Source organism: Podarcis liolepis (assembly GCF_965112155.1).
Source record: "Podarcis liolepis genome assembly, chromosome: 1".
Classification (NCBI taxonomy): domain Eukaryota; kingdom Metazoa; phylum Chordata; class Lepidosauria; order Squamata; family Lacertidae; genus Podarcis; species Podarcis liolepis.
In genome coordinates this window covers 73,502,757-73,530,264 of record NC_139554.1, presented here as the reverse complement: position 1 = coordinate 73,530,264, position 27,508 = coordinate 73,502,757, and the positions used below count along the sequence as shown (strand labels likewise).

Genomic DNA, 27,508 nt, shown 5'->3' with positions numbered 1-27,508 from the left:
GCTGTTGAGTGTTGTTGAGCTTTTTGGAGGGGGCAAAGCTGTTCTGAGGCTGCCATATGGACATATGGTATCCATAGTTAAGCAGAAAAGGGGGGGTCTGAAGGGAGAGAGAAAGAGAAAAAGAACGCAGATTTATTTCTGTTGCATTCCTGTAGCTTTGGATGTTGTGGTTCTACATCTTGTTTTTTTATTTGATTTGTTGAGTGGCACGCAAACAGATAAATACAAGGAGGAAAAAGCCTATGTTGGGCTGTATCCAACAAAGTTTTTCTACTCCTGCAAAAACTTCTACTTGTGCAACATGCCTTCTCTCTCTCCTTTACTCACACACTCCACACTCCTTCTCCAAATTTGCTCCAGAGGATTGGTGAAAACCCTTAAACAGATTTAGGGGCACGGGGAGAAGAGAGGGTGGGGATGTTCCATCACGTAAGCAGATGTCCTTGTGCAAACAGGACAAGTTCATTGGTACAATCCACTCTAAATAGTGAAAAGTGGGTCCCATGTAGCAGGTGAGGTTAATGGCAGCTCTTGCCAGAGCCTGGAAAAGTTGAGAACTATGGAAAAAGATACTGTTTGGGATACAGTGTTCACACACTACTTAGGTGACAAAGTATAAGTGTGAGAATGTTTGCATGAATATCTCCTTCAGAGATTTCTCTGCAAAATTTATTTGGACAGAAATGAGGACAGGGCACAATAAGTGAGCATGTATATCTTTACCAGCCTCCTCAAACTCATGCTCTCCAGGTGCCTTGGACTACAGTTCCCATCATCCTTTACTATTAGGCATGCTTAGTGGGAGTTGGAATCCAACAACACTAGGAGGGCCACAAGTTGCTCATCCTTAAGGTGTAACATAGGCAGTAGCTGCCCCACAACACTGCTTGCAGTCTCCTCTGAACACCCAGAGTCTGCACAATTGTCATACTTCCTCCCTTTGTGGTACAATATTTTTCATTCTCCAGTTTTCTTCTTTTTTCTCTTCCCACTCAGGTGATCTTTTGTATCTTCTCTCATTATTGCTAATATTTACAACTTGGAAACAAAATGAATTACTGCATAAGGTGCTAGTATCTCTTACAATAAACTGGTGAGATCCTGTTTTCAATTAGACAAGGTCTTTTGGGACGCATCCAGATGTACATACCGTATTTTTCGCTCTATAACACGCACCCGACCATAACACGCACGTAGTTTTTAGAGGAGGAAAACAAGAAAAAAAAATATTCTAAATGAAACAGTGGATGTATGATTTTTGTGGTTCATGCTGTGGCCACAGACATGTGATCTGACAGTGAGTTTGGAGTAGCCCAATGCAAAAATCCCGAGGATCCATGTGGATCCATGCTTTGTGACCACGTTATAAGTGGGGAGGGAAGGAAAAGCACTCAAGGGACAAGGAGCACGTGTGGGGTGGGTGGAGAAGGATGCTGCTAATAATGCAGAAGAGGGGTTTAAGGGGAGAAGGAGCACGCGTGGGGTGGGTGGAGAAGGATGCTGCTAATAATGAAGAAGAGGGGTATAAGGGGAGACGGCTCCTCTCCTCTCCCACTTTGCTCCTTTAAAGCGAGCAGGCTCTGCTTTTCTCCCTCCTCCCCACTCATGCTGTTTCAAAGCGAGCCACAGAGGAGGGAAGGAAGGGGAACCATGGATCCTCTGTTCACGACTGCAGCAGATCCCCCCCATCACCCGTAGGCATTCCCTCCATAACACGCACAGACATTTCCCCTTACTTTCTAGGAGGGAAAAAGTGAGTGTTATGGTGCAAAAAATACGGTAATTTTCACAGTGAGTCTGCAAATGGAAGACCACTCGGCAAGTTTGGAGCAGAAGTACAGGCTTCTCAGGACTTCTGGGGTGGCGCCATCGGCAATGGCGGACTCCCTCTGAATTGGAGGGACTAGCTCTGCGCGAAACGGGTCCTTTCCGCTACGGCGAAGCGGGGACCCTTTTAAAAATCACAGGCGGATGAAGCCTGTGACCATGGGACTCGGCGGGCACCTTTAGCGCCATCCCAACTTGCAAAGGAACCCACTAACGGGCTCCAAAGTGAAGAGGGGGAAGTGGCGCGGTGCTGTGAGTCAACTGCTATTTCCATGGAGCGAAGCCGCACAGCCATTGCCAGAGAGCGCTGCCTTTTTCCTGGGACAATTTGGCCTCTAAAATAAGCACCCGTGAGTACTTAAACTTTGAACAATTGAGCTTTAAGTAAGGACTGGCGAGCAGAAAGGAATTGGACTTAAATTTTTTATTTTAATTTGGTACTGAAACGGGAAGGTCTAAACAGGAAGTCAGCCTTCCGTTTCTTTGTAAACAGAATAAAGCAAAGACAACGTAAACTAGAGCTCAGAAAATCGCTTCTAAAGGATTGGCTTTCATCATTTAAAATTGTTGAACCCCCCTTCGGCAGCAGGAGAAGAAGGGGGATCTTTTCTGGACTGTTTAAACCTGCAGAAGTGAGTTTAAAGTAAAGTAACTTTCCATCGTCCTGATCCTGGAGCGGGGTGTCAGGACTGACGTTTGAAGCTCATTGACCAGAGACAAACGCTTTTGACAGATAACTAAAAGAAGAGAAACATAGTGATTCCATTGTTTCCTTTCGCACCTTAAAGGAACAAATATTGACAAAATATCTGAAAAAAGGAAACTCTGTTGCTAGGCTTGTCTTTAAAAGAAAGATTAAATAGAAGTTTTCCCCCTAGAGGGAGACTGTGAAACTGTAACCAACTCCTGGGAGCTGGCAGCTGTTACAGATTACAATCGTGGGAATAGACATCTGACCTTCAGGACAATGTACTCAGAAGCTCTGTTGTGTGCTTTCTATAAAACAAATGCCCTACTGGAACAGCTACATGAGAAGACGAATTTGATGGCTGATTCGATTAGAAATTTTGAACAGGCAGTGGGAAATTTTGAACAGACAGTGGGAAAATATGTCAAGCCCACCCAGGAATTAAATCAGGAGTGTGCCTTGACAGAAGAGGCCCAACAGGAATATGAACTTTTGGATTTGACAAATGAACTTGGAAAAAGCCAGATTTGGAAAGAAAAAGTTTGGTTGGGTCTGGAAATGGGGGGTTGGATAGACCCCCCCCCATGCAGGGATGTTTGGACTTTTCAAGTCTGGCAATGGGCCGTGAGATGTTTGGGATTGTGGGGGCTCTCAATTTTGGAGGGATTTTGAAACATGTCTTTAAATACCACATGGAATTTAGTGTCGATTATGGAAAAGGGGCTGTCGAGCCTTCTGTCGAGAAGGGTCAAAAATATTGCTAAAGCTGGAGTTCCCACGAGTGAAACGAGCAGGAGACAAGGGAAAATACAGTTACAAATATGAAGAAGAGCTGCAGAAGGGACATGGAAGAGACTTAAGGGCCTCGGATATTAGGATACCAGGTTAATGCGCCAGATTGATGGGATAATGAGGACTGACAAAACCCGGGACCAGGAGGAAGGGAAGCTGGATAAAGATTGGATTTGTTTTTATCTCCTTTTTTTACTACTAGGACTGTTTTACAAAATTGATGAATGTTAGAAAAATGCTGGAATGAAATTACTTGGCTTTAGTAAAAATGTTTAAAGAATTATGCAAGAATATTATGGTTATGAGAAGTTGGTAAAAATAAGATTTAAGTTTTAAGTTTCAAGGTTTTTCATAGTAAGATAAGATTAAAATAGTTTAAGGTAATGTAATGACAGAATATTATGAAATATGGAAAGGATTTGCTGTGACAATTAACAACCAGGATACAAGGAAGGGGAGGAGGAGGAGGTTAAGGAAAGAGGGTAATGATAGTTGTGGAGTTGAGAATAATGGATTTGTTTTTAAATGTTTTTAAAGGTTTGTGGTGTATTTTTGTCTTTTTTTCTCTTATTTTGAATTTGTATATGTATGGTTGAAAGTGGCTTGTTTTTTTTTCTTCTCTACTTTGTTTTTCTTTTTTTATTTTCTGCGGGGTTAATTCTTACCAGTTACATTTCTATACCACTTTTCCAGAACATTAATCCCCAAAGTGTAATGAACAAGAAGGGGCCATATAAAACAGGAAATCGAAAGATTACTAACAGAAAACTCCCAACATCATCTCTCAACAGGAAATAGCTAAAGCTCACTAGCAGAAAATCTCAACAGTTGAGTCCCCAAGGAGCCTTTTGGGTTGTATGAGCATAAGGCAAGCCCCCAACAATGAATCTTCCCCTTCTTTTCCTTTCCCCTGCAGCCCCATGTACCCCTGCCCCCTAAAAGTCTCTCCAGAGAGTCTGGGGACCCTATCAAACATTGCGGGCTTTGTCATATGAGACTGCAGTGGGTGGAAGGAATTACCCAAAACAGGGTAGAGGAATCTTGCATCAGTAGAGCATAAATTTCTTCTATCTGAGTTTGGTTAATTCCTCCTGTGTCCCCCTGCGGCCTCATATGATACAGCCCACAATGTTTGGTAGGTCCCCCAGATCCTGGCTTAGATTTGACCCTTGGGGTCCCTTCCAACTCTATATTTCTATGATCCTTCGGAGAGACTTTTCAAAGGGTAAAGGGGGACTGGAGAGGAAAGGAATGATCCACTGGGTGAGCTTGCCTTCCATAGAAACATCCAAAGCTGCCTTATTATTGAATCAGACCATTGGTCCATCTAAACTTGCTGGCAGCAGCTCTCCAGGGTTTCAGACAGGAGATGTTTGCAGTCCAGTAACACTGGGGATTTCACCTTGTAACTTCTGGATGTAAAGCAGATGTTGCACCATTGAGCTATGGCTCAGGGAAGAAGAAGAAGAAGAAGAAGAAGAAGAAGAAGAAGAAGAAGAAGAAGAAGAAGAAGAAGAAGAAGAAGATACTTATACCCCAGCCACTCTTGGCGGCTTCCAACAAAATATTAAAAATACATTAAAACATCAGTCATTAAAAACTTCTCTAAACAGGGCTGCCTTCACATGTCTTCTAAAAGTCTGATAGTTGTTTATTTCCTTGACACCTGATGGAAGGGCGTTCCGCAGGGCGGGTGCCACTACTGAGAAGGCCCTCTGCCTGGTTCCCTGTAACTTGGCTTCTCACAACAAGGGAATCGCCAGAAGGCCCTCAGCGCTGGACCTCAGTGTCTGGGCTGAACGATGGGGGTGGAGATGCTCCTTCAGGTATACTGGGCTGAGGCCATTTAGGGCTTTAAAGGTCAGCACCAACGCTTTGAATTGTGCTCAGAAACATACTGAATTTAACCCAAAGATAGGTTCACTGAAGTCCGAAAAGACTCCACTGTTGTCTTCCTCGTACAGATCATAGAGGAAAGTCTGGGTAACACAGAATATCTAATCCTCTGTCTGTGAAATATACCATTGCTGAGTCAGTGACACCGAGCTCATAAAACACTTGGAGCCTGGCGTAACCTCCACCCCTTCATGCAATACCTGGTGGATGAGCAGGTATGATTCATGTGACTTGTTCATTCATTCCAGTGGGAGCTAGCCTTCACAGCAGCGCTTTGAGGTCTCGCCTTCTGGTGTGGAAATGTGCAAAATTCTAATGACGGTTCACTTTTAAGGAGGTGTTTGATAGCATGAAGCTGTGATGCTGCTCATCCACCCTCCATGGCAAGGAGCCGCAAATTACTTGTAATGTTGTGCTAATGATGGCTTGAAGCCTGAGGTTGCATGAGAACATGCAGAGCCTGATTCTGAACGGCCATTATTCTGTATCACCCTATATAATGCCATAGAATTAAAGCTGAAATGACCAAAGGCCAAAGCTTGGGTGTTAACATGGCAATTATTCTGCAGTCCTCTGTAACACTCTCACCTCTTTCCCTTCCTTTTCCCAGCTACTGTCAAGCCATGTGAATAAGAACCTGTAATCTGTTTGAGAGTTCAACACCCAGTTCCCTTTGAGCTGTTGTGAAAATGGGAGTTTGCTCAATCCTTTCGATTAATGAGTTCCTTTTCACACGTGAAGGCTAGACAGGAGGGCGAGGAAGTTCACCATTTGTCTTCCTGAAGAGGAGACTGTGACTGTTCGTGGTCGATGGTAGACTGTGTTGCTACCTAATTTTGGCCAGGATTCTATGGCTTTAACAGAGGTGTACCAAGCAGAATTCAATGGATCAAGTATATTGCTGGAATGAGATACACCGATGGGGAACTGAATTTTATGTGTTCAGTTTGGGTGTATTTGTGATTTATTTTACAGTTTTGTAAACCGCTTTTAGGACCATGTGGTAGCAAAATAAACTATAAGCTTATTAGGACATTTACATGTCTTCACCTGCTGAATCTCTTGCCTGTCGGGCAGTTGTTAAAGGCACAAGGATCCTGCCCAAATAAAAGGTTCTTGGAATTTTCCCACTTTCCTCTTACCATGAGCATTGCTACAGTCATAAAGGCAGGCATGTGTGGTACTGACACTTAAGCACTGACACATTAATAGGTCATTCTTCCCCCACCCCCGTTATAATGTGTCACACATATGCATCATAGCTGTGATGCAATTAAGTGAAATGCAGCAATGGAAACCTTGATTCTCCTCTGGAATAAGTTAGGTCACATAGGGTTGCCGTATTTTAAGGAGCACAAAAGAGGACATATTTGTCGACATCTACTTTTAACTATGGATCGCTATGACGACTCTCATTTTACATACCCATGTATGCACTCTGGACATGTATATACTCTGGACTCTGCCATAAGCCCCCCTGCCACAGCTAACTCTCATCAGGAGCTTCAGTTCTGATCTGAGATCAGAACTAGCAAAAAAAGGACAGCCCTTCATCATCTGTGCTCTCATATCTGCTTCACGGCCTCTTCTCCCCTATCACACTGCCTGAAGCTGATCCACCCATAACCACAGCCACCCTGACTGGGCAATGATTAGGAAATGATGTCCATGGCCCAGTGCTCCATTTTCCTTATTTGCTAGCCATTTGTCCAGACCAGAGCCCCATGGCTGTTTCCCACATCAACTGTTTCTTTTTTTGTGGGTTGTTTTTTTTTTGGACTTGGAGATAATATCTTTGCTGGACAAAGAATGTTGTTTGAAGTGTTCCTGTTTCTGCAATTGTATTGAGCAGATTACCTCTGTGTAGGAAACTTTTCAGTGCATGACATGACCATTTGGTCCACTTTCCTCCTCTTCCTTGCATAGGGGCACAGCCTCAGGCACTTTGAATTGCTCTTGGGGTTAGTCCTTTCCTGCTCAGTCGTTCAGCTGTACATGAGCTCTTATTACTGATACTTCTGCACCCTCCTTTTCAGTGCAGTATCTTGTTATGACTGGTGAAGGAGAGGAATTGATTTGCTACAGCTGTGCAGTTTGTCTGTAATTATGATAAAACTGTAACACAATTACAGAACATCACCGAGCATTTCTTTTGTTGTTGTTCCTGTTCTTCCTTTTGTTTACCAAAGGAAGGGGGAGAAGAAAGAATGCACAGCCCACTGACAATTTATGTACACATATATGCATAAAGGTAACCACAGATTGAAGCTAGAAAGAAGAGAAATACAGTGGACCCCCGGGTTATGTTACCTTCAGGTAACGTAATCTTTGGGTTGTGGAAGTGGGTTTGCCGCTCGTGCATGTGCAGAAGCGCTCCTCCGGTTACGAAATTTTCAGGATACGGCCAGGCCTCCAGAACGGATCCCATTCGTAACCGGAGGTACCACTGTACTGATAACAGTTTCTGAACAAACTGAACAAAAACAATATATAATTTGAAAAGAAAAGAACAGTGAGGTTTTGTCTTTTAGGTTAAGCCTTGATAAGAACAGAGTTAAGTATCCATCTAAAGCATGCAGAGAAAAGCTCCCTCAGAACTCCGCAGCCAATCAGCGCACATGTTACCTCAGTGAAGATCATGCCGATCTAAATGGTTGCTTAGCAACACCATCACCACTCCCTTGCGTAGTTGACTGACACTGGAACTAAAATTAACCCTTTCTGTTACAAATTGAATGATCCCTGCTGTTACACTTTCAACAACAAAGAATTATTCAATATCGAGGCATTGACGTATGTGGCTAGGCCTGCTGTGGTTTGCTACAGTTTTGCTGTAGTTTTACTGTGGTGGTGGTTGTTTTAAAAGAGGATAATTGGATAAGCCTGCATGTTTTGTAGTAGATGAGTGCACAACCTGCAAGGATTTATTTTTCATTTCAAAACTAATGAAATTTGACAAAAATATGAATACTCATGGAATGATGTGGGCAGACAAGATGGGAGCTGTGTCTCCCACCAGTCACAAATGAACTTACTAAAGAGTTCCGGGGACCTGCGACACTCATATGACTCAGGTCCATGTACCAACTGCAATAAAGCTCAAGTGGCCACACAAACCAGAAAGTTTCCCATGGCCCCAGCTATAAGGCTTGATTAGCAAGAACTTCTCCCCTCTGAATTGGCATAGCGTCAATGTGGAACTGAGTTTATTAGAAAGTATGTCTAGGGAACTTGGGAGCCATCCCTTAGGGCAGGGTGGGGGGAATATAATTAAACCCCAAACCCTATAATTACTCATACAGTGAAATGGCACACCTAGAGGAAGAACCTCCCAGGAGATCTGTGCATTTAAGAACTATTTTCAGGATTAGGTTGCACCGTCTCATTTCCTCTTTTCCTACGTTTGCAAGCTTGCTCTTCCTTCAAAGTGATCCCAGGTGGTCTCTATCCAGGCTGTGTTCAGGGCCATACACATTGATCTGCAGCATAGAGTTGTTTCATGTGCCTATAGACATAGACATGCACATGAACTTAAGAAAATCAAGCCTGCTTGCTCAAGCCAATGACCCAGCTGGTCCAGCAGTCTGTTCGGACAGATGACACTCACAGATACAACACAGAGTTTCTGGGCCTTCTTAGTGTACAGAATCAAACATTCACTCTGGGCTAGAAGCATCTGAGAATTTAACGTTGTCTATGTCTCTGCCCTCTCTTTCCCTAGGTCGTCCAGGGCCTAGTAATTGGGAGATTGACAAGTCGTTATTCAGAGTGGACTCTGCTCATGTTGTGCGCCCTTGTCTTCTGCGGAGTGGGTGTTGGTATGGTAAGGTACCAGGCATGCATACATTGCCTGATTAGGCTGTGCTTTTGAATACTCTACACTAGATGCTATGCAAGTGAACATATGAAAAGTATTGTGTTTGACATAATCTGGGAGTTTTGTCTGTTGTGTTATATTAGTGGTGGTCCATTCACACTTTTTTCAATTTTTTCCCATGTGTGTTTGTGTTATGACCAAAAGCTCTACCAGGCTTCCATATCAACAGTCTGCTTCCTGTCATGGTCCAACTAGGACAAACCAGGGGGGGATGATTTAAGCCATTACTTCCTCCTGGAATTTTTAAAATGTTTGCAAGTTAAAGGATGCTTGGAATGGAGTTTCCCAAATCTTTCCAGAATGTCCTGGGTTCAGAGAAAATATAAAAGCCAACATTTTTTTAAAAAAAGTATAATCAAACTTCTGCTGTTTGCGTTACATTGTCCAGAAGGACAAAAAAGACATCTAACCACACTATTTTAATTCAATATCGTTGATCCTCCAAACCATCATTTGGAAGATGGGAATGTACTGCAGACTCAAGAGTTCCCCTTTCAGATTCCCCCTTCATTTCCAGGTGCAATAGTGGCAGAAAATTATGGTTACCCTATAGCTTAGGGCCCCACTCTCTTGGGGGCCCCCAAAAAATGTAAAGGGGAAAAAAACCTGGATGTACATTTCCAAAATATAAGATAAGAAACAAATAAAATAAAACCTACATACAGTTAGAGCTTAATAATTATTTCACTATTAATATACTTCTTCTTAATTGTATTTCACTGTTAATATACGTCTCCTTAATTGTATTTCAGTTCAACAATTACTTTGATAAAATACATATTTTGTTATGTGCAACTGGCTTTAGATACCTATTAGGTCCATAAATTACCATATAGCATATATTCAACACAAAAAACAGCAATAATTTGTTGTTGACAAAGGACAGCTGGAAATATAAAGGGCCCCATTACCTTCAGTAGCTTAGGGCCTCATCAAACCTAAATCCGGCCCTGGTTACCCTGGCAACTATGGTTGCAAACTCTGCTTCCAATCATGGTTTGAATATTACTACTAACCATGTGTTTGAAAACTCATGAGGCCACCACCTGGCTCTGGTCAGTGGCTGGAAACAGGAACATGCTTTCTTTGGTTCCATGACTGCAGGTAGGCAGTAGATGTTAACCCTTGCTTACCTGATTTGGCTATTGCAGCAATCTATTTGGATGCTGCACAACTTGGAAACAGAGTTGGGCTGCAAAAGAGGATGGGGCTCCTGCGCTTTTAACAGTTGCCATGCAAGTGATACCTGCTGAAATGCCACCTTCTATGCAACTTTTAAAGGGGCAGGACCTCTCTCTTCTTTTTCAACTGGTCATGCTAATCACAGCATGTTACCTCTATGGTGGAGCGCCCAAACCGAGCCCAAACCGGTTTCTGCCAGCAGCACCTAGGATCCCTGTTATCAACTTGGTTCAGAGATTACCATCATTGTTTCCACAAGGCTCTCCTCACTGCCGCAGAGGCCTTAAAGGGCCCAGAAATGCCTTCCCATGACAACTATTGATAGGAAACTACAGCTGCGGCGCTGTTTGCAAGGGAAAAAAGCTTTATAATCAAGGACCTGCCAAGAAAATGTCCCATCTCTTATGGGCTGGGAGGAAAAAGCGATCTTGACGCAACTTGGCCAGAGCTTCAGGAATATCCCTGTCTGAACTAAGTGTGCAGTTTATATATCTGCTGACATAAAAACAATTTTATGAGCTCTGCAGCTCTTTTAGGAGGAGGACATTTAACAAAGATCTCCAGTTACAACCCCAACCCAAACTAATCACTTCCTTTCAGTGGCCTCCAAAATATGTAGAGCTGAAATTAACAGAGAGGCCAGCTGCACTGAAAAGAATCCCAGCAAAGGTTTAGGGTAGCAGTTGAAGGAAAAAATAATGGGAAATAGAGAGCAGTAATGAACAGGGTACTCCAAATCAGCCAGAGTTCAGCCTCATTGCCTTCCAAACCAGCCCAGATCCAATGGCTTCCTTAGGAAGAAACTATGGTTTGGGGAAGGACTCATGATAGCTCAGTCACATAGTTCATGCAGAAAGTCTGAGGTTCAACCCCTGGAATCTCCAGTAAAAAGAATGAGTTGCAGATAATAGGAAAGACTTCTGACTGAGACCCCGGAGAGACCCTGCCAGTCAGAGTAGACAGTGCTGGCCTAGATGGACAAATATTTGACCAAATATATGAACAGCCCAATGAAAATTTTTAATTTCACCATCAGTAATTGCTTTTTCTTATTAATACTTTTTATTAAGCCTTCCAAAATATTTCAGCAATAGTCAATAAAGCAGCAATAAAAACCAATAAAAAGAGCTAAAGAATCATTTAAAAGATTTGAGTTTTAATCTTGCACCTAAATCTCATTAATGAATGTCCCCCTCAGATCTCTTTAGGGAGTCAGTATAAGTTTTGATATGAAATCCAAGCCTCAAGTGTCATACTTAAACTTCGTGGGCTGCTTATCTCTTTAAAGTATTTGTAGTCAGAATCAATTTCTCCTGAGCAACGTTTTCGCTGCCGTGTCAAGATGTTAAAGGAGTGGGGGTGGGGAGCCACCATGCGCTGTTCAGATATGATACACTATGCATGCCTTTTGTCCTCAGGTGTCACACAGAAATCTTGTTTGCAGCAGTTTGGGACTTGTTGCAATTTCCCCCAATATCTCAAGGTGCTGTGAGTGCAATTGCAATGAAGAAGGCAGCAAGCAGTTTTACAAAATAATTCCTATTGATTTACAAAGTCTTCTGGCCACAGGCAAATGGTAGATGCAGCAGCAGATCAGGTCAGGTGGGCAGGTGAAGCTTGAATCCTGAGCTTTGAGAGCCACCATTTGAGGGTCCTCCCCAGCCTTTGGCACCACATCTTTTACCTGTGCCCTTTTCTCAGTTAATCATGGCTATGGTTCTGAATTGTTGTGGCCACCCATTCATGGTCAATACCTTGTCAAAATATCTGCAGGAAGTGACAGCAATATTTGGGGGCTCCTCCCCCTCTCCCCCACTGGATATTAAAAAGTGAAAAGGCAGGTGGTGTGTTACTGCGCATAAGGCGTCTAACAGTAAAAACTCCTACTAACCCACCTACACTTTGAAAGGAGATATAGATTTAAAGGGTTGTTCCCAAAGCTACTTGAAAAGCTGGGTGTTGGGAAACACACCTATATCTTTCCAGACTCCCTGAGAGATCGAAAGTTGACTACCAAACAAAGAATGTAAGAAGCCGCCTTATTATTACTTATTGGTTTGATTTATCAAATTTATATCCTGCCCTTCCTCCCCAAGGACCCCAGGGCAGCACACAGACGCACAATCTGAAAGAAAAGATTCTAAAAACAATTACAGTAAAAAAATATTCTAGAAGCAGTTCCACCCAATTATCTTGGAGTTGCCAGGGTCAGTACTCTTCAGCCACCAAGTGCCTGGATAAAAGTGAATGTTTTCAAAATCCTCCTGAAACTTAATGGAGACAGGCACACTTCAATAGGGAGGCCATTCTACAACCAGGGTGCCACCTCTGAAAAGGCCCTGCTGGGCAGTCCCTAGCAAACACACCACCAATAAGGTAGGTCAATTGGCTACCAAACCATACATTTAAAGCACATGTACAGGATACTCACACCTGAAAGATCCTGGGAACTGTAGTTTACTCTTCACAAGAGTTATAATCCCCAGCATCTTATTTATTCTTTAGGGGATTGCTTTAAATGTATGGTCAGGCAATTTGTCCTGCTAGCCCAGGCTTCCTCAACCTCAGCCCTCCAGATGTTTTGAGACTACAATTCCCATCATTCCTGACCACTGGTCCTACTAGCTAGGGATCATGGGACTTGTAGGCCAAAAATATCTGGAGGGCCAAGGTTGAGGAAGCCTGTTCTAGTCCAGTGATGGCTCTCCTGAACAGAGCAGCTCCCCAGTGTCTCAGGAATAAGAGGTCTACCCAGTCGCCTTCAACCCAGTACTGTACTAATAACCAGGGGTTGGACCTGAGACCTTTGGAAGGCAAAGTATACAGAGTGATGGTCCCTGCAGTTCTGGAGGTGGGTTATGAGTGCATTCCCAAATTCAGAGTCTCTGCCTAAGCATGTCTTCAGTGCTTTTGTTTTGGTGATAAAGTTCTGGAAGGATCTTTGAGCAGCTGCACGATAAGAAAATAATTACATTCACTTCTTAGGCACACTGATTTGCATTTATACTTGGGAGACATTCCGGCTGACAAATGTTCAACTGATTCATTAGCAAGTGAGCAGGCCAGACAGGTCGCGCACACACACACCAGTTCTGCACTCTGTAATGCGCTGCTGCTCGTTTGTTTTGACAAGCACGGTTTGGCTTTAATTATCTGTGCTAATACATTGCTGGTAAATATTGTGCAGGCAGTCTTGGGTTAGTAATGAGCACTTGAATGAGACCACATTACAGCTCTCTCTGCTGTTTAAATTGCCCCTGCAAAGGCTGAGCTAGATGTGACACATGGCTGGCATATTTCTTCCCCACAACATTGTTTAAAAACCAATTGAAGCCTTGGGAACCCCCTTTTGGAGGGTGTTTTTTTGTGCTTTTGCATGTGTATACCATTGGGGGAAACTGCACTGCAACTGCACATCACATCATGGAAGAATCTTAAAAACAGCTGTAGCTCTTGAGGTGGTTCACTGGATGAAACCTTTAGCAGCCACTAAGTGGTGATTGAGAAGGGAGAGAACTTCATGCCAGTATCTTTAAGCACTGGGAGGTGATGGAGGAGCTGGCAGGTGGGTGTTGCAGGATCCTATTGCTTTGCAAAGATACCACTGCTGAGTAGATGGTCATTCCTGCTGACATCTGCAGCCTGCACCCATGAGAGAGACTACCCAGTGTGAAGCCGGCCACTTGCTCTGTGCTCACACATGCACACCACTTTCCCACAGCCCTCCAATACTTAAAGATACAGACGGAAGTTCCTCTCTCCTTTCAAATTGCATTGCAGTGTCTGCTGAAGGTTTCTCTGTAGGAAATCACCATATGACCCACCACAGCTTAAGATGGGAGATAAAAGAAGTTCTTTGCTGGCTCATTAAGTGAACTTGTGACAAATCATTTTTTTAAAGTCAGGTGGCCTCTCTCCTTTCTGAAATCCAAATGCCTTCAGATGTTTGGTTGTGACACTGGCACTAATCAGAACACATAGGTTCCTTTTATTAACACCTAACAATAAGCTACCTTACAAAAAAAAGGCTACCAAACTACAGAATCAAGTCAGTAGCTGCCTGTTTCAGATCTAAGGAACCTAGTGGCTGTCTTTTATTTAATAAGGTTCCATCCTTCAATCAATTGACTTTCAGCTCTTTAAAAAACAAAAACCTGTCACTTTTTGTCAGCCACACATGACTGGTGTAGAGCAGAGATGCTCCTCTGTATTGGCACATTTTGGCTCTGTGGGCCTTGTCACACTCGTGTCTTGCAATGTTTTTTTCTTTATCCAAGTCTTCCTGGATACTGATACTGATACACACACACACACACACACACACCCTGCTACCTTTGTTGTATTCTAAAGCTGGCATTCTAACAGGCTTTCCTGCTTTGTCCCATCTCCCAGGCCCTGATGACCAACATTTTCCATTATTGCCTCATTGTGCCCCCCATGATATTCTCCTTCGGTACTATAGCCGTCATTTCGGACATCATCCTGACCAAGTCCGTCCCTGCTTCTGACACTGGTAAGACCGGCTCCTCCGCCGGATGGATTTCCTTCTCCCTCTTTCTTGATGAAACCAGCTGGATGCAGTGCTTGATTCCGGTTCACTTCTCTGAAAACGCTATGCACTGCCAAATGTGTGTCTTGTGCTCTGCCAGAGAGCCCAGCAGGAAGAATGCCCAGTTCCAAAGTCTCTGCACATCTCACATGTATTATTTTTTTAAACAAAGGGTAGCCTTCAGTGGGATTTGCTTATTTGCCAAGCCGGCGAAGACTAGTTAGGATCAGTAGGGCTGGAAGCTGCAAGGGTGCCTGCAAGGAAGCCAGTGACCCATATTGACTTAATGAGCCGGTTGCCGAAGAAAGAGACAGAATCTTGCAGGGCTTCCTGGGATTAATGTCCTTGGGAAAGACCTGTGCTGTGTCCCTCTGCTTGGAGGTAGGACCTAGGTGTCATGTGGCCTCCTATTGCACCAGCACCTTGGGACCACCTCTTGGCTTGCAGCCTAGCAGCACTCATACATAGGTGCAATGTTTGTGAACTGGTGCCTCCACAACGGGGTTATGTGCGTGTCCACCACTGCAGTATGCCTGATTCCAGCAACCCCACTTAGAGAGGCATCCATGCTCATGCACTGTCACTCTGCAAGAATGGAGCCTGGTGGTGGCACCCATGCACTCTCAAGGCTCTTGCTTGAGGGCCACCACAAGTGATGAATGGGAGTCCTCGTAATTCTTCACTCTTCTGAAGAATTCCATGATGGCGATATGCAAGCTGTACCCTGGTGCTTCACAGTGTCTCCTCGGAACAAGCACTTTACCTAAGCAGAAGACAAGCCATAGTGTTGTTGTTTTTCCAGAGAGTTGAAGGTGGTTTGAAAATGGGGCCTGCCAATCACCTAACTTTCAGCTCTGGGGAAAAAAAGGTTTTCCAGGTTTTTATACAGACTTCTGGGATAGTTCAGTTGGTAAAGCATGAGACTCTTAATCTCAGGGTTGTGCGTTCGAGCCCCACATTGAGCAAAAGATTCCTGCATTGCAGACAGTTGGGCCAGATGACTCTCATGGTCGCTTCCAACTCTACAGTGCTATGATTCTATGAAAATCCTGTCAGACCTGTTTGATCCCGGATTATAGCAGGATCAAAGGAATATGTATGTGCAATGGCAAGCAAAGGGCCTCTTTGCTTGCCATTGCACATGCAAAAGCCAATGCAATTCTGGGCTGCATCAATAGGAGTATAGCATCTAGATCAAGGGAAGTAATAGTGCCACTGTATTCTGCTCTGGTCAGACCTCACCTGGAGTACTGTGTCCAGTTCTGGGCACCACAGTTCAAGAAGGACACTGACAAACTGGAACGTGTCCAGAGGAGGGCAACCAAAATGGTCAAAGGCCTGGAAACGATGCCTTATGAGGAACGGCTAAGGGAGCTGGGCATGTTTAGCCTGGAGAAGAGGAGGTTAAGGGGTGATATGATAGCCATGTTCAAATATATAAAAGGATGTCACATAGAGGAGGGAGAAAGGTTGTTTTCTGCTGCTCCAGAGAAGCGGACACGGAGCAATGGATCCAAACTACAAGAAAGAAGATTCCACCTAAACATTAGGAAGAACTTCCTGACAGTAAGAGCTGTTCGACAGTGGAATTTGCTGCCAAGGAGTGTGGTGGAGTCTCCTACTTTGGAGGTCTTTAAGCAGAGGCTTGACAACCATATGTCAGGAGTGCTCTGATGGTGTTTCCTGCTTGGCAGGGGGTTGGACTCGATGGCCCTTGTGGTCTCTTCCAACTGTATGATTCTATGATTCTATGATTCTAAGTCACTTACAGCCTGTGTTCAGACTTGGATTGGGAAGAGCCAAGTTCAATTTCTCACTTAGTCATAAACTTCGCTGGACGGTGTTGGGCCAGTCATCTCCCTCAGCCCATCCTAACCTCACAGGATTGTAGTGAGGATACAACGGCATTGTATCCAATGTGGAATGTCTCCAGCCTTATGCCACGTGCACTCTACATATGCCAGGATATTCCCATGATTATTCTGAGAACACTTCCTGTGAATCATATGTTTAGTTTATTATTTCTTTGTTTACTGTTGCATTTATAGCCCACCTATAAATGGGCAGTGTGGCATGTGGGGTTCTGCCCCCCTCACCACCTTATCCTCACAGCAATCCTGTTGGGCTGAGATGCAGTGACTGGCCCAAGGTCGCCTAGTGAGCTTTGTGGCTGAGTCGGGATTTGAACCCGCCATACCAGCTCTTTGTGTCCTTAAAACATGACTAAAGTGCCGTTTGTGGTTGCTAGATCAGCATGAGCTGTGGATATTATCAACCCTGGAAGCAACCCTACGCTTCTGAAATGAAGAAGCTGAGAGGGAAGGTTTAAAGGCAGCAGCTGGCACGGGTTCAGGCATCTTCTCAAAAGAGCTGTTATAAGGGAATTGGAGCCTGCTCTGCTTGCTTCCTGAGCCCAGAGGGGTAGCCGCAGTCACATATGAATGCTCCCTCAGTGGCCTAATCCCAAACCTGATTTGCATAGATTATTAGGTCACAGTTCAGAAGAATTTGCCAGTGTCTGGTTGGGAGCAGCAAAATACTGGTAATATAGCCTAGGAGCAAAATGTAGGGGGAACAGTGTACTGGGACCCAGAGAATATGAGAGAGAGAAGGGTGGGAGGGAGCTGCATATAAGGGGTGGTGGTTTTGTATTTCCATTCAAGTAGATGTGTGTACTAGAATAATAGGAGCACGTAGTAGATCAGGGCTGGGTTACCGGCAGAGACATGTCTAGAATCTGTGCTATATTTAACAAGGGATGTTTTGGGTCTGTACTGAAGCGTGTAGCAATCATGAGCTTAAGATATGATATGAGCTTGCATATCCCAGTCGGAAAACCATATGTTTTCAGCTAAGGAAAATAAGTTGCTAGTGCTGTGAGGTGCGGAGGGGCTGGGCTTCAAAGAGGGACATTAGGGACAGCATCTATCACTGGAGAAAATTTCGCAAAGTCTTTCGACTGCTCTTATTAAAGCTGTTTCTGGCAATTAATGCAGTGTGGGTGACTCCCAAAGCAGCACAGCTATTAAAAGTGCTTCAACACCCATTTCTGGCTGTGGGTGGAACTGCACGTTACCCGACCCACCCATCGATTCATTTAAAGACACCTCCCTGCTTTACAATCATGCATTGCCAGTTGAAATGTTTTCATTTGTGGGTTTTAAATAATTTTTTATTTTTTTAAAAAAAACAAAACCTCGATCTTTTTGACAGTTTCTTCACCAGTTGCAATTATTTCATTCATGGCTTTTCTTGTCAAACAAACTGAGGTTTTCCGGTGAGGAGAATTGCTAGACACCTTAAGGAACATAAATCAAGGTCCTTTTTCAGGAGGAGCATGCATGCCTTGGGTGGACAGTGTGGGGGGAAAAGGTAGAATTTCTGAACCTTTGGTTGCCATGCAAACTGCAGCTGCTGAAATCCCTTCTTCTACACAGCCAGCCAAGGTGCAACAGCCTTGCCCTTTTTTATCACCTGGCCACCCTGTGCCAATCACCACGCAGTGTGCTCCAGTCAGGTGAAGCTCAATGCTTGCTCGAACGGCCTCTTCTCCAGCCATCCACTCATCAGATTCTGTCGGCGTGTCAGCCATCTATGGAGTCCACTCTTCTCAGGTTGCTGTTTCTCCTGCCCCACCCTTTCCGCTCTCTGCTGCAGTGCCAGCTGCCTCCATCAGTCTACAGTCTTCTTGGTTTCTCTTTGGGCCGGATGCCACTCTGCCCTTCCCTTCAGCATCCAGAACAAGCTGTTTGGGTGTTAGGGGATAGGTCGGCAAAGTTCCAAGCTAAGGTCACTTGTTAGCACCCATGGTGGGGTGACCAGGTCCAAAAAGAGGGCAGGGCTCCTTTAGTAGCTGTGTAGAAAAGGGAATTTCAGCCGGTGTAGCTCATCATGCAATTCTGTGCAACAGAATTAAACATATGCTTACATTTCCTTTTGATACTGGTGGCCTGCTTTTGCGCATCATGCTAAACCAAACTGTGGCTTAGCGCGATCTCCTGGGAAGGTGATAGTGGCTACTTTGCTCCTCATTTTACTGCTGCACCGTGCTGACCTAAGCATTGGTTTGACTTAGTGCCTTGTCCCAATTTGGTGGTGTTGCACTCTCCAGATTAACCGCAAGTTGTAAACCAAGAACAGACTTTGGTTGCAGCTCATGGTTAGCCCGGAGAAAACTAAACCACAAGCCACAGTTCGGATGACATGTTTAGCCAAACCATGGCTTAGCTCAGCAGAGTCTGCCAATGAAACCTGCAGGGAGGAGCAAAATGGTCACAATCTCCTTGGGAACTGGCACACTCACACATTTATGCTAAGCCATGGTCAAAGGCACTGACTTGCCCCTCCACATTGAAGGGGTGCGGTTTCACATGACATATGATTGACATCATATGCATGACATCAGCGGGCAGTAGGGGATGGGGGCCTCCTCAATATTGGAAGGGCTCAGCCTCCTACCCAAAAATATTGAGGGGGCTAAAGCCCCTTCTGCCCCCTATAGTTGGCACCCCTGGCCATGGTTTAGCTTCGTGTGACATGCAAACTGGGGCAGTGGGATTTACTGGTGCTTCATCACACCCATCCCTTGTAATGCTGGTGAGGTACCAAGTTCCATGCTTGGAAATGGACTTCTCTTTGTTCCTTATTTCAATTGCAGAGTTGTGTGAATTGTGTGAAATCAGATTTATGGTCTGCCACATTACTGTGTTTAGGACTGGCATATGAAATCCCCGATTGCAGAAATGCTAAAGACACATTGGTCTAATACGCTGGTGTTGGAGTAGATACTGACATGAATTTTGATCTGCAGAATTAATTTTCTTTACGTTTTCTTCCCTAGGTGCCATGCTGGGAATTAGTTCCTCAGTTCAACCATTGACAAGGACAATAGGCCCAACTATAGGAGGATTTTTATACAGACGATTTGGGGTCTCATCCTTTGGTTATTTACAGCTGCTGGTTAATATACCTCTGTTTTTCTACATCTTGAGGAAGAGGATCCCTCACAATGAAGGGAAAGTACAGTAATTAAGTCTTCAGATGGTGTGCTGATGAGAAGATGTGCTATAACTCTATTTTAGGACTTTTAATTGCCCTATCTGACAGGAAATAAACTAATTTAAACCAGCTCCCTTAATGCACTGCAGTGTACTGTAGATATGGTTGGGTAACTGTTGATGTTGGAACTGTTATCAAAGCCTAAAAGCTCTATCAAAGCATTCCGCACCTTTGATTGCAATCACACTGGGGATCTCTGAAGGCTCTGCAGATGGAATGTTCTTTCTTTAGATAGCAACATGTATTTCTGCCAGAGCCTCAACAGAATTTCTATTGTAAAAAAGAGGCCTAGTTTGGAATACACGGTGGGGGAAACAGAAAAAAGAAAACCAACAATTTCAAGTTACACGTGTCATGTCGATTTTGTCTCTAAGAATAGGATCCATGAAGCCACATCTCATCCCAGCCAGAAGCTCACTGCCAAATCCTAGAATTGTAGAGTTGGAAGGGACCCCCAAGAATTATCAGGTCCAGCCCCCTGTAATGAAGGAATCTCAACATCCAATTTGAAATTAAACCAAACCCTACCTAGCTTTGCAACTGTGCTAGCAGTTTTATTGTTGCACCCCTGTAGCTAAATAAGCCAGCCACTCTCGGACTAATCCCCACCCATTGCAATATGAAGAGAATACTGAGCTACTTTATGAGATTGTCTTTAAGGATTAAAAAATTGTGCATTCATGGCACTTTGAACACTCACATGATCTATATAAATGCTAGGTTCTATTAGTTGCCTTGATTCTGCCCTGTGGCATTGTCACTCCTTACCAGAGTGCGTGGTTGTATCATTTGGAACAAGTAGACAGGAGGAGCGTCAGAGATGGAAGAGTCTGCTTCTGGGCAGAGACCTATTCCAGTTGGCAGTCACCCCTTTCTGAGCCTGCAGATCTGACAAGCAGACAGCAATACTTGAAAAGCTATATCCTCTCAAACAGAGCGTGACTTCCCTCAAGTCAGCAGAGGTGTCATGCAGCTGACTCAGTTAACCTCACACTTACCAAACTGGCAAGCTACACAGCTGTAAAGTGGTTAAACTGCTCTGCATAGCTGAAAGTGCTTTCAAAGCCATGTTTCGCCCTGTGTGTGCAGGCGTTGGGCTTATAGTCCCAAACATCAGGAGGGCACCGGGTTGGGGAAGGCAGGTTTCAAACTTCTGGTAAGTGTTCAAAGATCTTTGCACACCGTAACTTCAGCAATCCTTTTAGCATGACACTAAGGCAGTGAGTGTCAGTGTAGTTTCGTGGTGAGCTGAAACAGTGGGACATGTTCCACAAGGTACAAAAAGTGTGGCTTTTCGCATGGCTAAATAAACATGTAGTACTCCTTCAACACCTGCTCCCCACAGCCCTGATCTGTTGCTGTTCTGATGTCTTAAGTTTCAAATTCTTCCTCTCAGCAACAGTGCTGGTGTCATGCAGGAGACTGGTCTGAAACACATTGCGGCAGCCAACCAGGGCTGCTATGAGGGTGGGGAGGGGAGTCACCTTTTAAGAAGGTATCGGGGCCCCACTGAAAATGCTCAGTGAGCATTCTGCTCTATCCTAGTGGTTAGCAAAGCACACAGGAAAATAGCCTCTGCCCTCCAAGCTCAAGGTGCCCCTCCATTGCTGTGCTCTACCCTTGTCTATGCTCTTAGTGTAGAACTTGGATGGCTCAAAAGGGAACTTGCTCAGATGGAGCTGAGAAAGCGAGTTCTCCATAGCAGTGAAGAGGTACTGCCTTCCACCACAGTACAGTGGTACCTCGGGTTAAGTACTTAACCTGAAACTGTTCTTAACTTGAAGCACCACTTTAGCTAATGGGGCTCCCCACTGCTGCCACGCCGCCGGAGCACGATTTCTGTACTCATCCTGAAGCAAAGTTCTTAACCTGAAGTGCTATTTCTGGGTTAGCGGAGTCTGTAACCTGAAGCGTATGTAACCCGAGGTACCACTGTATGTTGCGTCGCTGAGCTATGTCACCAGAAGATCTTGAACTGCAGCCACCTTAAGGCACCACACTGGTTCTCTGCATGCTAGTGTGAACTGGGTAGGCTGACGGGTTTTTCTTGCAGTAAAGCCTTGGTCTGGATAACCTTTTGATTTCTTTTTATGATCCTGAGAAAGTATTCAGTGAACTGACCGCTGGTCTGACTCAGTTGGGCTGCTGCGCTTTTAAGACAGGCCAATGGGGCTACTCTACATGCATTTCTATCCTATCCCCGGCAAGGCTGAGCCCCCACTCTTTATATCTGCAGACTCCTAAAGACACATTTGCAATTCTGCTAATACAAGGGCTTTCCTTAGTAGTACCCCATTGTCAGGTTGCAAGCAGAGAACCGCATTTCCACATCTGCTGATAAATAAAACACTTCACCTCAGATATACAGTAATAAAAAAGCATTTAATTTGGAATGGACATATTCAAATGCCAGAAGCAATTTTAAGACAAACATGTGCTTAAGGATATTTTATCAAAATAAATACAAATATAGATATTACAAATAATTTAAACTGGTTTTGCATCAGCAGGTGCTGAATATTCTTTGCATTTCATAAATAGAAAAACAATAGCATTTTTTTGCAAAGCTAGGCATCCTGCTCACACAGCCATGCTTTGCCCTATGAGTCTTTTTTTTAAAAAATTAAAAAGTCTTTGGTCTGCAAATGCCTCTCGTAGAAGAGCCTGGCCTCTTTGCTCAGCCACCTCATCAGACCTGGGAAGAAGCTGGGCACTCCTAGCCTTCTCCTTTGCTTTCCTTCATTGGTGTCCTAATGTCCCGGTTCAGTCTAAAACAACTGATTTTCCTTGTCATCCAGAGGTACAGTCTGCTGAAAACAAGAGAAAAGCAAATTATTAGTGATGCAGCAGGATAAGCAAGCTAGTAGCAAAAATAATAATAATGCTAAACTAATAGCAAGACTGCCTTTTTAAAACCTCAGGGATACAGAAAGATCCTGTAAAGAAGCATCTAATAGTGTCATCCTTTTCTGAGGCTTAGCCACCATAGGCTAGACTTTAGTAGTTCTGAACGTTTACTTACAGCACAGTCCTAAACACGGTCTCCTCAGAAGGCAACCCTACTGAATTCCATCCATGGGGCTTATTCCCAAGGAAATGGAGCTAGGATTACAGCCTCAGGAACCCACTGAGGTCAATTCATCCTACTACCAAATATACAGAGAAAATAAGAAGCTGCCTTAGACAAGAGTCAGACCACTAAATCTGTGTGGCAACAGCTCTCCAGGATTCAGGCAGAGAGTTTTTCCCCCATTCCAATGGGAAATGCTGGGAACTGAATCTGGGATCTTTTGCATGGAAAGCTGTGCTAGCTGGGGCCAAAAGGAGTTGTAGTTCAACACCAGGCTGGCAAAAGTTATTATGGCATATTAGCTTTGCTATAATAAACATGTTAGTCTCTAAGCTGCCACAAGACTCTCTGCTGGTTTTCCTGCAACAGACTAACATAGCTACTCCTATGCAAATTATTGCCTGTTTAGTTATTTGGGTCAAATAATAATTTGAGTAATATCACAAACAGACACCCCCAAACTCTACTGCAGAGACTCTCTGCAATGAGTTCTTAGTGCAAAACTCACAACATCCCAACCTTCCTGCAAATATCCATTCTCATCCAGATGACTTGTAATAACCAAACTATCGAAACCAGGGACAAGGAACATGGTATCCTCCAAGTTATGTTGGAGTAAAAATCCCCTCATCCTTGGTCACTAGCCATGCAGGCTGCATTTGATAGGAGTTGGAGTCTAACAACTCCTAGAGGGGTACAGTGTTTCTCATCCCAGGAACTCCTAAAAGTTTGAACAGCTCCTCTCTCCCAACATCCTGGTCCTAACTTTTTTCTCCTTTTACTTGGAGGCAGATGAAAGTCGCCACTTAAAAATAAATGGCAATTCCTGTCTGGAATATGGGTGTGTGCTGAAGCAGCACATTGGTCACACAGAAAAAGCCATTGCCTGGGAGTTCGTTAAGAAGAGCCCCAGATGCAGACAGGTGTCACCCTCACTTTAGCCATTTATTCTGGATTACCTTTAACAAAGCCAGAAAGAGCCATTATTTGAGGAGGGCATAGCCCAGAGCCACCTAGCCTCTTACAATTCCTTAAATGGGACCAGCTGAATTACACGAAAAGTCAAAATGCAGCTTAATTTTTTATAGATAGCCTGGCCCCACTGCAGTTTCAGAGTTCTGCTTCCTTGGCAGATGCACACATTATGCCAATTCTAAATCTGGGAGGAAACCAAGGCACATCCAAATATTCTCATTTAAAATGATTAGTTCATCCACAGTTTAAGCTGATGGAATTTAGGCGGTTTAAGACAAATGCTCCTGTTAACTTCAGTGGTACCTTGGTTTACGAACTTAATCCATTCTGGAAGTCTATTCTTAAACCAAAGCGTGCTTTCCCATTGCAGCAGGGGGACTCAATTTACAAATGGAACACACGCAACAGGAAGCGAAACATGGTCTGCTTCCAAGGAAAAGTTCACAAACCAAAACACCTACTTCTGGGTTTGCAGCGTTCTTAATCCACGTTTTTCTAAGCTGTTCTTAAACCAAGGTACCACTGTAGTGTGTTACTGACGCTAATCTACGGTTAGTCAATGATCTGCAAAATCATCTTCTAGAACCAAGCTCTGCTGCCCACAGGGAGGTTACGCGCAACAGATTCCACCGAATAAGCTTTCTCAACCCACGATAAATCCTGTATGGGGTAAGAAGGGGAAGGCCACTGAATTGCATACAAGTTTTCCAAAGTTGCGCTGGTTATAGACGGAGTGGTTGTGATCCAGCAGGCCCTATGAAGCAGAACAGGTCTTAGGGTTTTGATTCAGATTAATCGACTCAGAGGATCAGTGAGTGAAGATGGGGAGGCGGGGAGGGGGCGAAGTCAGGGGGCAAACGAGACCAAGACGGCAGCACTCGCTCACCTTAGGTCACTCTCTCGCTCGGGGGCGCGCGTGTCCCGCTCAGGGGGCGCGCGCGAGGCGCCTGTCCCGGGTGGCGGCGGCCGCGTGCTCGGCGGCCTCCTGGCGGCTCTTGAAGTCCTCGATGGCGCGCTTGTTCTGGAAGTCGATGAGCGCCATGGTGATGGAGGCGTTCCAGCAGCTCTCGCCCGGGCACCGAAAGTCGATCTCCTTGCGGTCCGTCGTGACGATGGTGAAGTACACGTACTTGCCCGTCCGCTCCACGCAGTCCACCTTCTGGATGGAGCCGAAGCGCAGCTCCTTCCCGCCGCCGCCGCCCCGGGCCTTGCCGGCCTCGGGCGAGAAGAGGCTCAGGCTGTCCTTGCTCAGCACCACCGCCTTCTTCTTCCACAGCTGGAAGAGGCTGTCGCTGCGCTTCTCCAGCTCGCCCTCGCGGATCACCTCCGACGGCGACGCGGTGGCCGGGCCCTTCATGCTGCTGCCGCTGCTGCTGCTCCCCGCGCTCGCCAACAGAGCCGCCGCACCGAGATCGCCTCGAGGGACCCGCGCCAAGGCCACGCTCGCCCGCCTGCCTGTCTTGCCTGCCTGTCTTCCGACGGGGACGCTGGCCTCTCCCGCCGGCTCCGCGACGCTGCTGCTGCTGCTCGGGCTGCTGCGCGTTCTTGCGGGCGAAGAGCCGGCTGAGCCCTTTATGGCTTTGGGGCCGCCCCAGGCCCCGCCCTGCCGGCGCACCTCCGCCCTCGCGAGGAGACCCGGGATGACTTGGGCGCTTCTTCCTGCCGCCCACTCGCTCGCTCAGCCCTTCGCCCAACCCGCCGCCGCCCCCCCCTTCCCGCGGCCTCCCGGCGGAAGCGGATTGATCCTCAGCCCACCCTCGGGGCCGGGAGGCGCCTGACACTGGCGGCTGTCAAAGCAGATCCTCCCTGCCTTTCCCTCCTCCAGGTCGCTTTCCCTTAGCCTTAGAGAGCAGCTCGTTTCCTATCTGCTGACGTGTTGGACTTGCCTTGTGTTCTTATTCCCCCCCCCATTAAAGCTTTCGAGGGGGTTTCCTGTTCCATCCGTTGGCAGTGGGTCAGGATCTGCTGAGAGGTCTCTTGCGTAGGTTGCAGTAGATCAGCAAGGAGATCTACACACACACACACACTAAATTAGGCTGCTGAGTTTAAGGACTTTTGGGGGGAAAGCTTGTGTTAGCCTGCAGGATGCCTGAGTCTCTTGTAATCGCTTGGGTCCTGGATCCAGCAAGGGTTAAAATCTAATGGAGGACTCCATTGCTGAACTATGGTCCTTATCACCACCAAAGTATGGGTCCATAGTATAACAAAGGAGGTTGTTCTGTGCCAGAGGGGAAATGGTTGGTGGTCTCCCACCCACCCTCACCTGACTGGTAGTGAAGAAGACAAAAATGCAGAGCTGTGTGAGCTGGGCTGGAAGCAGGCAGAAGCTAGTGAATGAGAACCATGCTTGATTTCTGCTTGTATCCAAGGCTATGACTATGGGAGATGCAGGACCTTCTGTGTGACGTTAATGCTATAGAATAGAATCATAGAATCATAGATCCAGTTACAGATAGGTAGCCGTGTTGGTCTGCCATAGTCAAAATAAAAAATTCCTTCCAGTAGCACCTTAAAGACCAACTAAGTTAGTTCCTGGTATGAGCTTTCGTGTGCATGCACACTTCTTCAGATACACAGAATCATAGAATCATAGAGTTGGAAGAGACCACAAGGGTCATCGAGTCCAACCCCCTGTCAAGCAGGAAACACCATCAGAGCACTCCTGACATATGGTTGTCAAGCCTCTGCTTAAAGACCTCCAAAGAAGGAGACTCCACCACACTCCTTGGCAGCTATGAGCCCCTCCGTTGTAGCATCAGGTTATATGATATATGTATAAGTAACCCATATATCATAAAGACTCCACAGTCTCTGCTATCCCTCTTTCCAAGGAAGCAGAACCTTAGGTAAGCGCATGGAATCCCTGGAGTATCTTGCCCAAAATTGGTACCGATTGCGGCTTTGCTTCTCTGCCGCTGGCAGAGGGAGCAGACCAGGTAGGAACCTCACACTTTCTAAGGGCTGGGCCAGCTCTGACCCCCCTTTTCCCCCATCAGCAGCCAGCTACGTTTTCTAGCCTAATGGTAGGGCTCAGTTGTAAAATGCAAGAGCCACTTTTGTAGAGTTATATTTTGAAGAGCAAAAGAGAGGACACATTTGCCGATTTCTGCTTTTAACTATGGATCGCTATGACATAAAAAAGGACCTGTCCTGGAAAAAGAGGACATATGTGAACCCTACTTTTGAGGAATTAACATTCCTCATAGAGAGCGGAAAAGAATAAATAATTTGTGCTCTATGCGTGTGAACATATGAGGCGGCCTATCGCAGGCTTGAGGTTTCCTGAAACAAAGGAAACTGAAGGAACAACACTTAAGATAAAGAGGCCTAGCCCTCCTCCATGAGCCAGACCTAGCCCAGCAGCTGAATGAAATCTGGGAGGCGTTCCAAGGCTGCAGCTGACTCAGACGTAGATAGTGGGCTAGGCAACAGCTGCATTCCTGGGGCCAGTCATCCTGTGAAGTGCAGGCAAGCCAGGGAGCAAGGGTGAGGGCGAGAGCAGAGGTAACCAACATGGTGCCCTCCAGAAAATGGTGGACTACAACTCCCAAGAGCCCCTGCCAGCACAACCAATGGTCAGGGATGATGTGAGTT

The 27,508-nt window shown here is 45.4% G+C and overlaps 2 protein-coding genes across 3 annotated transcripts in view; one reads left to right on the top strand and one right to left on the bottom strand.

The window, feature by feature from the left end:
- Positions 1-19,939, top strand: part of SLC67A1 (solute carrier family 67 member 1) — a 73,532-nt gene extending 53,593 nt beyond the window's left edge. The window contains exons 9-11 of the mRNA XM_083488980.1: positions 8,925-9,026; positions 14,655-14,775; positions 19,652-19,939. Coding sequence (XP_083345106.1) covers positions 8,925-9,026; positions 14,655-14,775; positions 19,652-19,839 — 411 coding nt within the window. The 3' untranslated portion in view covers positions 19,840-19,939. The remainder of the gene's footprint in view (positions 1-8,924; positions 9,027-14,654; positions 14,776-19,651) is intronic.
- A 2,293-nt stretch (positions 19,940-22,232) lies between these two features.
- On the bottom strand, positions 22,233-26,321 carry LOC310703189 (pleckstrin homology-like domain family A member 2). 2 transcript variants are annotated; one of them, XM_083495349.1, is made up of 2 exons: positions 24,801-26,321; positions 22,233-22,679 (listed from the first exon to the last, which is right to left on the bottom strand). In XM_083495349.1, exon 1 carries the CDS (start codon positions 25,269-25,271, stop codon positions 24,840-24,842), a length of 432 nt encoding a protein of 143 aa, XP_083351475.1. In that variant the 5' UTR covers positions 25,272-26,321; the 3' UTR covers positions 22,233-22,679; positions 24,801-24,839. The 2 variants fall into 2 exon arrangements, with proteins under 2 accessions (XP_083351475.1, XP_083351474.1); XM_083495348.1 differs by having other exon boundaries at positions 22,233-22,676; positions 24,801-26,319.
- Positions 26,322-27,508: the final 1,187 nt, after the last annotated feature.

Bases quoted from the DNA above. Each gene is read 5' to 3' on its own strand.
- LOC310703189 (XM_083495349.1), bottom strand. From the start codon at position 25,271: ATGAAGGGCCCGGCCACCGCGTCGCCGTCGGAGGTGATCCGCGAGGGC.